The following is a 16,086-nucleotide window of genomic DNA, read 5'->3' as shown; positions in this document are numbered from 1 at the left end:
TCCATTTCATATATGAAAAAAATTCTATTGGCCTGATTATGCACAAAACAAATAACAGAGAAACAAATAAGCGAATATAAAGAATAAATAGATATTTGCAATTGAAAATGATGTCCATGCAAACGGTTATGTTTTTTTATCTATTTTTTTTTGGGGGGGGGATCATATGGCATCTGTTTGAAATTAATCAGTTAGTTGTCAGTAATGATTTTGTTTCACATTGGTAGCGCAAAAGGGGGATGGTTATTTTTTTACTACAACTGAATCAAATGAAGAATAGCATTACTTTTTTTTTCAGTAAACTGATATGGCGGAACTGTGGTGGAAATTTTTTGTTTTGCAGTCGGGTCCTTCACACGGAATCATCTTTTCTATTGAACATGTTTCAGATTTACAAAAGCAATAAAACTCTTCAAGTTCTTCTCCGATAATTTTTTCAAATTCTTCATCATCAAAATCGTGCATGTCCATATTGATTAGTGAAATATTTGTAAATGTTGATAGTTTATTAACATAGAAAACCTAAAAATTATAAATTGTCAACTATCAAATATTGGCATGGTCGTTAAATGTCATATCCTTGACATTTATGTATACATCCGGTTACTTCGGTAAATTCCGTAATTACGAGTATCCCGAAAACGTCGTTGAACCCATGCATCGATACAACTAATTGAAAGATGTCAAATTAATTAACAGATACTTAACGATTTTGCGGCATCGCACTATAAACGTTTTAAGTCGGTTTGTTGGAGTTCCTGTCAATATAATACTTCCATGAACTGAGTAACTTTGTCAACACGTGTTTTTTTTAATGATATTTGTAATAATATAAATAGATATAGGAAGATGTGGTGTGAGTGCCAATGAGACAACTCTCCATCAAAATAACAATTTAAAAAAAGTAAATCATTACAGGTCAATGTACGGCCTTCAACACGGAGCCTTGGCTCACACCGAACAACAAGCTATAAAGGGCCCCAAAATTACTAGTGTAAAACCATTCAAACGGGAAAACCAACGGAATAATCTATATAAAATTTAAAAAAAACAGAAACGAGAAACACGTATAAATTACATAAACAAACGACAACTACTGTACATCAGATTCTTGACTTAGGACAGGTGCAAACATTTGCAGCGGGATTAAACGTTTTAATGGATCCAAACCTTCTCCCTTTGTCTGAAACAATAGCATAACATCACAAAATAGAAAAAATCACGGTAAAATATCAATTGGCCGGCTTAACTCAATCAAAAAACTTACATTAATACACTTTAATAATAAAAAGTCCGTTTTCTCGTCTTTTCTTTACTAAAATAGCTAGAAATCTATAAAAAAAAATACTTGACTTCTTTTTAAATACATTATATCCATGATATTTGACACAGTTTATTTTGTAGTATATATTTGGCCTTAAAGAAAATATCAACAACAGACTTTTAAAGATCACCTGTTTCGCGATTTAAATAAAGGGTGGTCACTTAACTTTTAAAAATAACAATTAAGTGTATTTTTAGAAGAAATCTGAATTGGAGCATATAGCGTCTACTTTCAAACAACTGAATAACTGGTCGACCGTGCGGAACAATGGCCATTCAAGGTCGCTAAGACCCCCTAGTAGTTTTAAACTGTTAGGAAATTTATTTCTTTATATTTCGTGTATTATACATCAACATTGGATGGTTAAGTATATTTTGAATGGAATGGATTTGAGTTGTGTAGGTATGTACATGTATAAAGTTATAAGGAGACCTTTGTGTATATCTTTTCAAAGTAGAAATAAAAAGTTTAAGCCCAAAATCATTTCCATTTTTTTTTTACGACATAGGCAAAATGCCAATTATCTACATGTATTTACATAAAACGGTTAAGTCTTCAAAGTTGTTTGTCTACCATATAAAGTAGCATGTCGTTCTACTCTTTTTCTACATATTTGCTGTGTTCGTCATTTAACTTTCAAATATATGAACTATTGGAGGTTATTATTAATGTACACATTATTAGTATACGTCACTAATTGTTGATCTAAATAACTTAAGTAAGTAAACTATGCGTGACCTATTTGAACTATTTAAATGATAAAGACAATTAAACTACTAACATATTGAAATTTTATACTTTTCTAAATTACATTTTTATTTACTATAGAACAGTCCTTTATATTTTTGTAGATTGGCCGTATGTCATTATAACCGTAACTAAAGGAGTATTCAAATTTAAGATATTAAATTTATTACTTCAACGTACGTTTCTCTCATATATAATACTCCATCAGTTACGGTTATAATGACATATGATAGAATTGTACGTTGAAGTAATAATTTTAATATTTTTAAATTTGAACACTCCTTTAGTTACAGGTATAATGACATACATGTACGGCCAATCTACAAAAAATATAAAGGCCTTTACTATAAGATACTAAGTATAGAGGAATCATGGGAATGTGCACCACAATCGAGAAAAGATAAAAAGAAAGAGTAGTTCCTAATGCAATTCTATGAACAGTATTGAACAGGGGGTATATTTAGAGCCCATTCCGTACGTTCTCTAGGTTATAAATTCCAGGCTAGAACAGACTTTTAACATTTGATTTAACCTTTAAGACTTTAGTGCTGTATTTTAATTTAAAAGTTTTATATTGTTTTATGTTGTGCTGTCTTGAGTCTATTAGTGCTGTAATTTAAAAAGGACATGTTTTATATTGTTTTATGTTGTGCTGTCTTGAGTCTATTAATGCTGTATTTTAAAAAGCACATGTTTTATTTTGTTTTATAGTGTGCTGTCTTGAGTCTATTAAACATTTTTTTTATTTATTATATATTATTTATTTACTAAAAAGGGTTAAAAATATTTCTCTAAAATGAGCTTATTTTAAAAGGTTACCTATTCAACACTGTAATAAGATCATTAAATATTGTTTTTATTGGAATAAATATTGATTTTGTTATTAGAAGATTAAAAGCTAACTAAATTTTACTAGTATGTTATATATATATACATATTCATGGATCTACAATCTGTCGATACCTGTAACTTAGCATTGCACAAGGTCATGTTTTTCTCTGGCTGTTTATGATGTCTTTACACTAAGTCCATTGGATGATGGATGTGTACGGATTGATAGTTTAGTCTTAGATGCATGATTTGTTTATTAGTTGTTAGTGGCTTTGAACTAGCTGTCAGATAACTGCGAGTACTCTCAGATCTGTTCATTGCGTCTTTTTGTGTCGGGATGTATAAGTACCCGGCCACGTCCACTTGTATTTTTGTCCATCTGATGAGTTAAGCCTTTTTCAATTGATTTTTATAGTTCGTTCTTACGTTGTTCTGTTATACCACTGTCCCAGGTTAGGGGGAGGGTTGGGATCCCGCTAACATGTTTAACCCCGCCACATTATTTATGTATGTGCCTGTCCCAAGTCAGGAGCCTGTATATTCAGTGGTTGTCGTTTGTCTATGTGTTACATATTTGTTTTTCGTTATTTTTTTTTTACATTAATAAGGCCGTTAGTTTTCTCGTTTGAATAAATGAACGAAAAACAAATATGTAACACATAAACAGTGTTACATATTTGTTTTTCGTTCATTTTTTTAACATAAATAAGGCCGTTAGTTTTCTCGTTTGAATTGTTTTACATTGTCTTATCGGGGCCTTTTATAGCTGACTATGCGGTATGGGCTTTGCTCATTGTTGAAGGCCGTAAGGTGATCTATAGTTGTTAATGTCTGTGTCATTTTGGTCTTTTGTTGATAGTTGTCTCATTGGCAATCATATCATATCTTCTTTTTTATATTTGACAATTTTAATTTTCGCTAAAATGGGTTAAATTCTGGCACTCAAACGTCCTATTTTTTTTTCGCTCAAATGTCCTATCAATGCGCTCGAATGTACTCCGCCGGTACTTGGATACTTCAGGGTGTTAAAATATCCATATCTACGGATATGAACGTAGATAACTTTCCTTCTTTGGAGACAAAGGGACGATTGAGAGTTTGACATATTATAAAGATACTTGTCTATTTGTTGAAGACTATGCTGGACTATACATTGATATAAATTATTTTTCTCATTTTTCGTGGTTTCAGGCATATCCAACATGTCCTGTTATTCATCAAGTAATAGAAATTTATCGAAATGTATTCAATTCAAAGTACATTTCAGATTGGACAGAACAACTGATGTTTCAATTAATTGTATAGATATTGGTGATTTACATGAACTTCCAACTAAATTTCAATAATCTCATCTATAACTCATTTATTTTCCCTTTTGAGATTTCACACGTTTTACTGGACAATCAAACTTATTTTGCTTTGACAGTTGACACTAATTTGTAAAGTGTGACACACGTTAACAATTGACAATCCGTGTGCATTTCATTGAGTTCTTGCTGCATAATACATGAACAATCTGATACATTCTTCTCGAAGTCACGATCCGCTATTACATGAAAATATTTGACACATGAAGAATTCAATGTCTTTATTTGTTCTCATCCCGAATAAGTATGAAATATTTGCCGCTGGATGTTAAGCTGACATCAACCAATCAATATGAAATGGGGGGGGGGACAAGTTTCAATGTTAGAATGATTTTCACTTATATACAAAATCTCAGAAAAGAGCAAAAGTCCCGACTTAGTGCAGCTCTCTACTCTTCATTCTCCACTTCCTCGATTACAGGTCCCTTAAACTTAGCATTGATTTAAGTGTTGTCTATTCTATTTATAACATTCCACAACACCACGATCACAAAGAAAAAACGTCAAGCTATGAAGTTTTAAATCACAATATTTTCTGAGTTGCGTTATCTATTATCTATTATCACCATTTATCTATTTCAAATACAGATTTCGGGTTTCAATATTAAGTAATAATTTCACAAATTATATCGAATTAAAATATGTTTATGCCAACATGATCTTGGAAATAATTATCATACTTCAAATATTTTCGTAAAGAGACACGTATATATCATTTTTTTTGGGGCGTTAGCCAATAATAGCCATATTGACCTACGTAATTGTCATATCAGTTTAATACCAAATACCGGTGGATGTAAATTCATGTGCAACACTCAATGAAAACATTGGCGAGACTGGATAACACTCTCATCTGTAATTAAACTAGAGGTAGTCAATGTTAGATACAACGTGCATCAACGATGTGTAAAAAGCATTGAATAGCCATCAAACCTTACTACTACCAAACAGTAATCTCCAGAATTTCAGTCATTCATATAATACAAATGTGTAGTATTAATATATTTTCTTCAAGTGTTATTTCTATTTGAAGGGTTCAGTGAAAAGGAGAGAATAAAATGAGCAGTTCGAAATGGCAGCCATTCAAAAAATGCCGAAAAGGGATAATAACTGTTGCTATTATTTTTTTTGTACTGCAGATTTTAAACTCCTTGCTATACGTGTATTTACTTGAAACATCTAGTAAAGGTGAGTTTATCATGAAACGGCCACAATCCATACATCAATAGTAATGTAGGAATTGTATAAACTCACAGTGATCAATCTAGGCCCAGTTGTATAACTTATTGATTGATTCATTGTTAATTGCTCAGCTTCCAGTGGCAAATATTTCATGCATTTTCAGGACGATTTATTTAACCTCCGGTTATTTTTTGCCTGTAGTGTAAATTTTACATTATAGTAACTTGCTAAACAACCGTACTGTTTCAAGGTGTGTAAATATACGTACATGGACATCTGAAATTGGCTATGCTCTTTTGATACGCTCTCAAAACGTTATGCAAAACCGAAACCACTTAAAAATACGGAACAACAATTATTGTGGGAAACGAAGTTTGATACATTTTCATGTGTTACATTCGACAATACATTTTAAGAACAACTAATGTGAAGCAAGCTTTCGTGATAAACCATGCAATTAGATCATACATGTTCTATTATAATATAAAAAGAAACCTATATACGCATTGTTCTTCATAATAAATTATTTCTTCACAAATGTCAGATATATTTCATTCTTCTCATAAATTGCAGCATAATAGTCCAATCTAGGAGATAACAGATTCATATACAATTTTAGAGGGTGGACATAATTCATATACAATCTAAGATGGTGGACATAGTTCATATACAATTTTAGAGGGTGGAATACTTTAATTTAACTTATCTTAAATACTAGCTAAACTGCATTCAGCTATTATATTTCCTGCAATATTGATGTATTGTCAAACCCAGAGTTTATATTCTGGCTAGTTCCATTTTATATCCACAGGACCATTATCAACGTTAAAAGCAAACTCTCAGATAAATTTTAAGTAACTTAATAATTTTATGACATGAGACTGTTATACTTATATAATAGTCCCAGCTTACGACTGATGTGTTTTATTGTCTTTTAGTGGTACAATGCAAAGGATATGGTCACGTGTATGAAGAAGACAATGAGGTAGGTTTTAATTGAATCCTTATATGGACATATCATTCATTTAAGAATTGAATGCTTTTTTTTGTAACTTTATTGGGGTGTAAAAGCGTTGACCGAAGTACATTTTGTATGAAGCGCGGAAGCGCTTCATACTAAAAATGTGCGCACGGTCAACGCTTTTACAACCCTATAAAGTTACAAAAAAAGCATTCAATACTTATAATTACATTTTTACCTATAGGATCATGAAAACACGCCTTTTATCAAGTTTTTATTTCATTTACCAGTGCACTTTATTGTGGGACCTCGTGTCATCATGAATGAAAAGTTGCATTATGTAATGCAATTGATTAAGGAATATCACGAGATTGCTAGTTAGCCAATCAGATTAACATATTATATATCTATAATACTAAAATTACGAGGTCCAATTTGTCAGCCGTCATCGGGTAAAAACGACAAATCAAAGAATTCAACTCTTTATATAACTAATATAGGACAATGGTGTAGATTAAAAATTACACCACTCCAGACCCTTTTGTTTTCCACATAATTAATATTGCCAATAATTAACAAGTTCCGGGTCTAATCCGATACCGATACCAATAGTATATTCACCTGTTAGCTTCTGTACGTTCCGCATTTGACAGGCGCACCACCAAACGGTGTATTTAGGATTTTGCTATATACACGGGTCATAATCAAAGGGCTGACACTACTAAATTCAATCATTGTCAAATTGTTCCCTATTGTAGCTTTATTCAGCAATCAGCAAGACTTTCTAAGATAACTAATATAAGACAATGCTGTTGATTAAAAAATACCCCATTCCTGGATAGCCTGGACCTTTTGTTTACCAAATAATTAATATTTCCAATAATTGATAACTTCCAGGTCGACTGGTTCAAACAGAAAGATTTGAAAGCAGAGAAAACTTTGTATCTTATAATCGACATGACTTTATCAGATGACAATACCAATTACTAAAATAAAGCGTAGGCATAGTTATATACTTTAATTCAGTCACGGACCCGCGATATCACGGGTGTGTACTTGTGTTTTTCTAAGTTTTTACAAAAATAATGATGGAAATACACATTGGAATAAATAATGACATTCATTCCCGATATCGTTTTTGAAAAGGTTATAAATTCTATTTTTTCCGGTATCCCGGCCCAAATTCCAGTTTCTATAGGAAATCAAATATTTGCACATCTCACAGTCAATTCAGTAATAATTACCCTTTCGTGGTCCTCGAGATGCATCAAACATGTTTCCTCTAGTCTAATGTAATTATATAGCCATGCACCAAAAGGAATTGAATGTGGAAACCGATAAAAATAAATATATTATTACACAGTCGATGTGTACATGGTACAAGATAAATAAAATAGTGAAAGAATAAGGTTCGATCAAAGGGAAACAACACGGGGAAAGTATTTAAAAGATCATTTAGAGAATCTTTTTATATCTGAATGACGAGGATCAAGCGTCTATGACATTTAACAATTCTTGTTTCCCTTGAGACCATTTTTGTATATATTGAATACAAAAAAAAAACATTAGTATATGTGAAAGAGGGACGAAAGATACAAGAGGGACAGTCAATTTCATAGATAGAAAATAAACTGACAACGCAATGGCTAAAAATAAAAAGACAAACAGACAAATAATAGTACAGAAGACACACCATAGAAGAGAAAGAGACTGCAATACAAAAGAAACAATAAATTGATTGGTTAATTGGCTGTTGTTAAACGCACTTTTCAGCACTAATGTGTTATTTCGTGACGCTCAGTTTTTTCTGGGTGGAGAAAACCACTATATTGCGGTAGGAAAACCGACAATCCTAGTCAATTAAGATAGGAGTCGAATGCACCTGCCATATGCGAGATCCGAACAGACAACCTCAGCGTTGGCAATATATTGATAATAGTAAGACAACATAGACCACTCGGCTACTGAGGTCACGAATCACTAGACGAAGGTTTGCAATTATTGAATAAAATTACATAACACAGTCGTCCTTCGTTTACAAACTCGTTTCTACATATCTTAAGTAGTGCAAGGAAGCACTAAAGTGAAAATCTTCGTCATTTCATTTCAGGTAAACACCACTGATTTGGAAAGTGTCAACTACTTTCAACTACAGGTCAACAGAAAAACGGCTTTGATACTCGGCAATTTCAGACAAAACAAAAGTAAAATATATGTATTATAGTTAATGATAAAATCCTATCATTTTGGTCTTTGAAAAACAGTTTGCCAGTTTGCTATATTTTCAGTAAAGTAGTTTGATTTGCTATCATTCTAAAAGATTGTATATTTTTTCTATGCGACATGTTTCTCCGACTCAAAGTATCGGATGTCATCGTCTGAACACCCACAAGGGTGACTTGGAAATAGAAATATGATCACTGAAGGTTTTTATCAGTAAACCCCTTTCCGAGGAAGAGCGTCTGGTCGGCTTTGCGGGATGTACAAGTACGCAGCCACGTCCGTTTAGAATGGGGACAAGAAATCCATCGTGAAGAGAGATTGCTAAGATATCTGCACTCAAAGGAACCTTGTAACAATCGTTTAAGGGGGGACTGTAGGCGGTCTAATACGGTTACGCAAAGCATATTCTCGCATTATAAAAACGCTATCAAGGTGCTGGTTGACAATTAGTTCTCAAAAGTTATATGCGCGCACAAAACAGTACTCTCAATGATGCACTTCTATCTAAATCTTCATTAAACCTATGCAATAATCCTACATGTACCAACACTACTTAAACAGTAACTCCCCAGGACAAAGATGACCTAAGACGTTTTGTTAAGCTTTTGTTTCTACATTAATTTACATGTACCCTTTTGGTTTTGAGGGTTTTATTTGTATAACGATCACTTTTTTTACTTAAAAACGGATATACAAAGAAACTGTGTGTTCGTTAAGCATGGTCATACTCGTGCATTAAATAAACAGTAGTCAAGTGAAACATATTCCAGTTCATGCAGTAAAAAAATAAAGAACTTATTGACCAATTAAAAATAATATGTTGCATGTTACGTATTTTTTTTAATTTTTGCAGGTTATTTAACAATCGGGATACCAACTGTTTGGAGGAAAGGCGTCAGTTACTTGGACGGAACATTATCTTCACTAATAAAGAACACCCATGAAAATGAAAGACAAGAAATTGTATTAGCTATATATTTGGCAGATCAAAACCAAACATGGATAAGAAAAACAGCATACCGTTTAAAGCACAAGTATGCAAATCATTTGAAATCAGGCTTTATGCAAGTATTTCATTATCGTGAAAACCTTTTTCCAGATTTTAAGTCTCTGCCTAGAACGTTTAACGACACACAAGACAGAGTTAAATGGCGGAGCAAGCAGAATATCGACTATGCGTTTATGTTCATGTATTGTAAAAATATATCATATTATTATATGCAGCTCGAGGATGACGTTGAAGCCTCTCCTGATTACTTTGCAAATATGAAATTTTTCATATCAAATGCAAACTTACAAAAAGAATGGTTTTGTTTGGAATTTTCAAATTTAGGATTTCTTGGTAAATTAGTTCGTAGCAGTGACCTACAAGAAATAGCAAATTTCTTACTGATGTTTTACTGGGACCAACCTGCCGACAATTTGTTCAATTATCTAAAACAAATAAAAACACAATTTACTGATATAAGGCGAAGACCGTCTCTTTTCCAACACAAAGGTGTGATTTCATCCCTTACTGGGAAACATCAGTTTTTACAGGATTCTTCTGCAAAACGTTCATTTTCTAGGAAACGATTCTACAATCTAAATCCTCGAGCCGATGTCTCAACCAATATAGAAACGTTTGAAGATCATACACCAGAGAAAGCCTACGATCTTTCAGATGATTACTTTTGGGGAATGTCTCCAAAGAAAGGAGACCAATATTTCATCAAATTTTTAAATCTAGAGAATATCACTCGTCTATATATAGGATTTGGTCTTCCACAACGATCAAATGATATTTTTTATAATTGCGATGTCAAAATATCCCAAAACTGCAAAGATTGGTCTATAATTGGGAAGGCAAATGGGAATTTGTTTGACACAGACGACCAAAAGATACATCTTCCAGCCAATGTAAAATGTATTATTTTGAATGTGACAGCCAATCAAAGTAACTGGGTTGTCATAAGAGAAATATCTGTCTTCAGAAAAGGAGACGTTGTGATCGAAAATCCGTCACATTCTTCAAACAAAAATTTCGACAAAGTACAGTTTGTAGCTCAAGAATTAAGAAACCGCATGCAAAATAATCCGATTTATGCACAGCAGATGCAAAAAATGCATTTTAATGCAATGCAATTTCAAGAAGAAATTTTTCGGAAAACAGGTGGTCGGAATAACAAACCATTTCAAGGAATGCCCGCAATTCAACAGAGATTTCCTGCTGCGAACAATTTCAAACAAGCGAATCAGCATCCAGATCAAATCAGAAGAAATATTAATCGAATTCCCCGAAATAGAATGATGAATATTCAGTATAAAAAGAAAAAGCATCATTAACACATGATTAAAAGAGAAAATTAAAGTTCATAAAATGGTGTTCAATTCAAAAATGTTTTATATCAATTGAACAAAAGGGAACTTAATATTGTTGAACATGCATTTTAAATACCTATACACTACAAATTGAAAACTACATTTCTCAAAGTTGTGTTGTTTTGTCTACAGTATATTAAAAAAAAATTAATCAATATGCCGAAATAAAAAAAAAGGCGTCATCCACAACAACTTTGAAATTACAGCAAAACAACACAGTACATTAAACGAAAATAACATACAATGTAGCAGTTAATCACTAAACAAGAAGTGTATTTTTTTTTTTTATCTTTTTCTTTCCAGACTGACGAAGAAGCGGTTAAAAGTTATTACACTCAGACAGGTTATTACAGAACAAACAAAATTGCATATATGAAAACAGGCCTTGTAAGAGCCACGAAAACTTTCAAAAAGAGTCTGACTATTGCTCATATCAAAAGGTGTGTTTTTTTCTCTTTTAATTTCCTCTCGTTAAGTGACTGCTTAGTTGAATGTGTCTCCAAAAATTAGTAGAACTAACATAGAGCGTGCAAGAATGTCTGCGTTAATTTCGTAAAAAATCGTTTGTGTGTAAATTCTTTTATTTATAACTAGACTACCAGAAGGTATAGACCCACTCATAATTCTGACCCGGCGACGAAAGAACGTATAAGAAAATAGTACATATTAAAAAAAGGGAAGTTCCCACGGATAGGTGTTAATATAAATCTTTGTAGAACATATTTTAGTTATTAAGGTATCAAATGAAAGGTGAAGGACTGGTGATCCTTGTAAAACACATATCAACTGACAGTTCTGAATAATACAAAAATGTATGAAGGATCGGATATTAAAATTGAGTGCAAAATACAAAACCGAAAAGAACAGACTTATTTTGGCATTTCGATGAACTTAATGAAGTTTTGAGAGAAATTTATGTATTACAGAAAATATATTACACTAGGGTTTTCGTCATCACAAACGGGTCAAAACATTAACTAAACTTAATCATTCGTAAATATAAGTCAACATAAAGACATCTTATACGTCCGGGTATTTCACATCCAATTTTTTATAGTATAAATATACCTTTAGAAGCACAAAAATGTCGGCATTCGCCTCAGAAGTTAACAAAACTTTCAAACAGACTTATTAAGAAGGGATATAGTTACGATACTGTTGTCAGGTCATGTAATATTTTGGCTTTAGTATTGATTCACTTATAGGATCTTTACATCGGAAATAAACACATTTATTCTAAATCCAGTTGTTGGCATGATACGGGTTATGTTCTTTACATATACTGTATGATGGTATGATACTAAACCCCTAACGAGATGAAGTGTGCTTGATATCCATAGGACGAAGACTCAATCTTTCAATCAGTTTAATTGAGGGTTGGAGCTTCTGGCATACCAGTAACTACTAGTAGTCCCTTGTTTATTTATGTAACATTGTCATCAAGTTTGTTTAGATTCTTTTGTTACGTATTCTAACATCGGACTCGGACGTCTTTTAAACTGAGTGTTACTATGCGTATTGTTGCGTATTTATTTTTTTTCTAAACTGGCTAGAGGTATAAAGAGGCGAGTTGAGATCTAAAAAAAAACACGTTTAACTCGCTGCATTATTGCGCCTATCCCAAGTCAGGAGCCACTGGCCTTTGTTAGTCTTGTGTGATTTCTTATTCTAGTTTATTGTACATGGTTCGGGGTTTAGTATGACGTCCATTATCACTGAACTAGTATACATTTTTGTTTAGGGGCCAGCTGAAGCACGCCTTTTAGTGCGTGATTTTCTCGCTGTATTGAAGACGCCTTCGAGTGGCCTTCGATTGTTTTCTGCTCGTTGGTCGGGTTTTTGTCTCTTACACATTTCCCATTTCCATTCTCAATTTCATTTAAGAAATAATTCTTTCATGCCATGGTCTATGCTCATTTTAACATGGGTAAGCATTATATTTGTCAATAGATATAGGAAGATATATTAATATATAAATATCTTAATAGCGAGTGTGGCAATGAATGTTGTGTGGCAACGCTTGACTGACATTACTGAGTGGAGGTGTTAGATGCATCTGGTGTAACAAATGTCCTCAAGTTTTACAACTATGTCACCAAGGATGGTCTGTAATGGTTAAAGAAACTGAATTTCATTAATATGATGGATACATTTTGTAACACAAAAACTTAACTTTATTTGACAAATAAATAAAGTGGATATGTACATGTATCAATTCATAAATTTACATTTAATGAAATTTAAAGGTGTATTATACCTCTATCTCTTTTAAACCATGTTTTCGGACAGCTGAATTCTGGTGGAAGAAGAAAAGCTAAGAAAAGCTGTCTCATGATGTCTTTTGCATTTGTCAGGTACTGGATGTTGGTACTGGCGTGACAAGTCTGTGTGCAATGCAGTGCATATTGACCAATTACAGTGATGAGATCACTTCTAAACTCTCAAAAAATCTGTCAGGAGAACTGTTCTAGGACAGTACGTAGAACTGTCAACCTGACACCATTTAAGTCAGTTCTAGCTAGAACAGTTCTAACCTAGAACTGATTTGGTCAGTTCTACCTAGAACTGATTTGGACGGTTCTACCCTAGAACAGTTTTAGACAGTTCTACCTAGAACTGACCAAATCTTAGGTTAGTTCTACTTCTAAAACAGTTCTACGGTTAGAATTGATTACAAATTCTACGGCTAGAATTGATTTATAAATTCTTCGGCTAGAATTGATTTTTAATGATAATTTCTACGGCTAGAATTGATTTTTAATGATAATTTCTACGGCTAGAATTGATTTGTTAGTTTTAAGAAATATTGTATATATATGGGGCTTGGGCAAAATAGCGATTAATATTATATAGAGTTTTGCTATTTTGCCGGTTTTATTTCAGATTTCTAATGAAGATAACATGTTTAACCCCGCCATATTCTGCATGTATGTGCCTGTTCCAAGTCAGAAGCCTGTAATTCAGTGATTTTCTTTTGTTGATGTCTTACATAAATTATTTGTTTTCCGTTCATATTTTGTACATAAATTTTAGTATTTATTATTATTTGAATTGTTTTACATTTGTCATTCCGGGAGTCAGGATGGCTCGTAAAACAAAATTATCTGACCTCATTAACCAAATGTAATAACTTGTTTCCCAATCTACTATTATAAATAAATATGTGTTTAAATTAAACTTAAACTGACCATATTTGCTCTTCATCATGTAAATCTATATACATTTAGCTGCACACTGCAGTAATCCAGTTATATTTGTAGGCAAGGATGTATTGTACAAATGACAGCAATTATATTGGAAAACAATGACTTCAAAATTTTGTTTGCACTAAATTAATAGTACTGTATCAGCATTGTCCTCTTTTTATTCAAAACATTGAATCGTAAACAAATGTGATATCTGCTTATGAGTAGTTTTCATACCTCGGACAGACCTGTTTAACAAAAATCTTTTGACCGCGCATCAATCTAAACATGTAAACTGACATTATTTGCTCTTTTTTCTACAAATCTATGTAGCTGCACATTAATTCAGTTATAATTTTAGGTCAAGAGGGACTGTAATATACAAGTTACAGCAGTATTGGAAAGTAATGACCACAAAATGTTTTTTAGCATCAATTGAGAGTGCCAGCATTTCCTATTTTTATTCAAAATATCGCATCAGAAACAAATATCAGTAGTTTTCATACCTCAGACTGACTCGTGTAACAAAATTACTTGTCTGCATCAATAAACCATATTGAAAACTGACCATATTTGACAGCATCAACCAAAACTGACCATAAAACTGAGTCATCTCTTATGTCGTAAAGTTTTGTTTTCAACCGACCCTTATTGTCAATTTCTAGATGTAAGTCAAGATATGAGGCCGATTTAACTGTATCAGTAGTATCGTTTATCTCTAGTGGGATGGGATAGATGCGTTCCACATAGTCACCAAATTTTGAATGATTTAGTGAAAGAACATCATCTATATAGCGAAAAGTAGAGTTAAAGGATATTGCTAACTTCTTGTCTTTCTTCCTAAAAAGTTCCTGCATGAAGTCAGCCTCATAATAATAAAGAAACAAGTCGGCAAGTAGAGAGGCACAGTTAGTCAGTTTGTTCCCATTGGAATGTCGACAGTCTGTTGAAAAACACGTCCTCCGAACGTTACAAATATGTTGTCAACCAAGAAATCAAGCATCTTGATAATATCAGTTTCAGAGAGTTTTTTGTTTGAATCAGAGTGATCCTTTACAAAGTAGGATTTATCCCTCCCTAAGACAAGATACTTGTATCTACGTTTGCCATTCTTTTTTATGAAGCAAAGCAATACCAACTCTTTCAATTTGTCTTTTAGTTTGGAATGTGGAATACTTGTGTAAAGAGTAGAAAAGTCATATGTTTTAATATTGTAACAAGATGAAAGAGAGTTAGATTTTATGTACTCTTGGAATTTTTAAGTATCCACATCTGATTCACGCCACCTCTAGAATAGGCAGTTTCACAATAACTTTGAAGCCCGTCTTTGATTGCTGATAAAATAGATGTTAATAATTTAGAAAGAGGTTTCGTGGAGAACTTGGAAGACCCAGCATTATACCGTTGTTTGTAAGGACACTTATGTAGTTTAGGTATCCGATACAGTGATGGAAGATCCAGTTCTTCATCTTTGGTTGAAATTCCAAAGGAACATAGAACAGACCTAGTATGATTATCCAGGATTTCCTCTTTGGTAAGTGTCGTGAGGGTATATGTTGAGTTTCCAAGTGAATTGTAAATACGTAATTCGTTTATCAAGCAGTTAATGTAATGAGTTAACAATCGTACGTACGACAATCTGACGACTATCGCAAGACACTCGTAATACAGTTGCACGATTGTCTCACGAATACCAAACTTCGTACGATACTCGCACAACATTTATTGTCTGCCAAACGACAGTTGTACATTCGCCGTGCCATATATTTTCGTCCCTGACGTCTCCAGTAATTTTAGAATCTTCATATGTTTCAGCTTGTGGTAGTGGGTCATCCGTCTGGTCAACATCATCCACGTTTACTGCTATTACGTTTCTTTTGTAAATTTTCTTTTCGCGGGCATCCT

At 32.9% G+C, this 16,086-nt stretch overlaps 1 protein-coding gene across 2 annotated transcripts; it reads left to right on the top strand.

Moving 5' to 3' along the window:
* Positions 1–786: 786 nt before the first annotated feature.
* On the top strand, positions 787–11,107 carry LOC143082920 (alpha-1,3-mannosyl-glycoprotein 4-beta-N-acetylglucosaminyltransferase C-like). Of its 2 annotated transcripts, XM_076258935.1 has the most exons (5): positions 787–1,726; positions 5,303–5,457; positions 6,390–6,436; positions 8,523–8,616; positions 9,489–11,107. In XM_076258935.1, exons 2-5 carry the CDS (start codon positions 5,328–5,330, stop codon positions 10,958–10,960), a joined length of 1,743 nt encoding a protein of 580 aa, XP_076115050.1. In that variant the 5' UTR covers positions 787–1,726; positions 5,303–5,327; the 3' UTR covers positions 10,961–11,107. The 2 variants fall into 2 exon arrangements, with proteins under 2 accessions (XP_076115050.1, XP_076115051.1); XM_076258936.1 differs by lacking the exon at positions 5,303–5,457.
* The last annotated feature ends 4,979 nt before the right edge of the window (positions 11,108–16,086 follow it).

Source organism: Mytilus galloprovincialis, chromosome 7, assembly GCF_965363235.1.
Source record: "Mytilus galloprovincialis chromosome 7, xbMytGall1.hap1.1, whole genome shotgun sequence".
NCBI classification, from domain to species: Eukaryota; Metazoa; Mollusca; class Bivalvia; order Mytilida; family Mytilidae; genus Mytilus; species Mytilus galloprovincialis.
Note: the sequence above shows the minus strand (reverse complement) of the source record. Positions and strands in the feature narration are given on the sequence as shown.

Coding starts and splice junctions, on each gene's coding strand:
- LOC143082920 (XM_076258935.1), top strand. CDS start 5,328: ATGAGCAGTTCGAAATGGCAGCCATTCAAAAAATGCCGAAAAGGGATA. Junction 6,437..8,522: donor TGTATGAAGAAGACAATGAG/GTAGGTTTTAAT, acceptor ATTTCATTTCAG/GTAAACACCACTGATTTGGA. Junction 8,617..9,488: donor CAATTTCAGACAAAACAAAA/GTAAAATATATG, acceptor TAATTTTTGCAG/GTTATTTAACAATCGGGATA.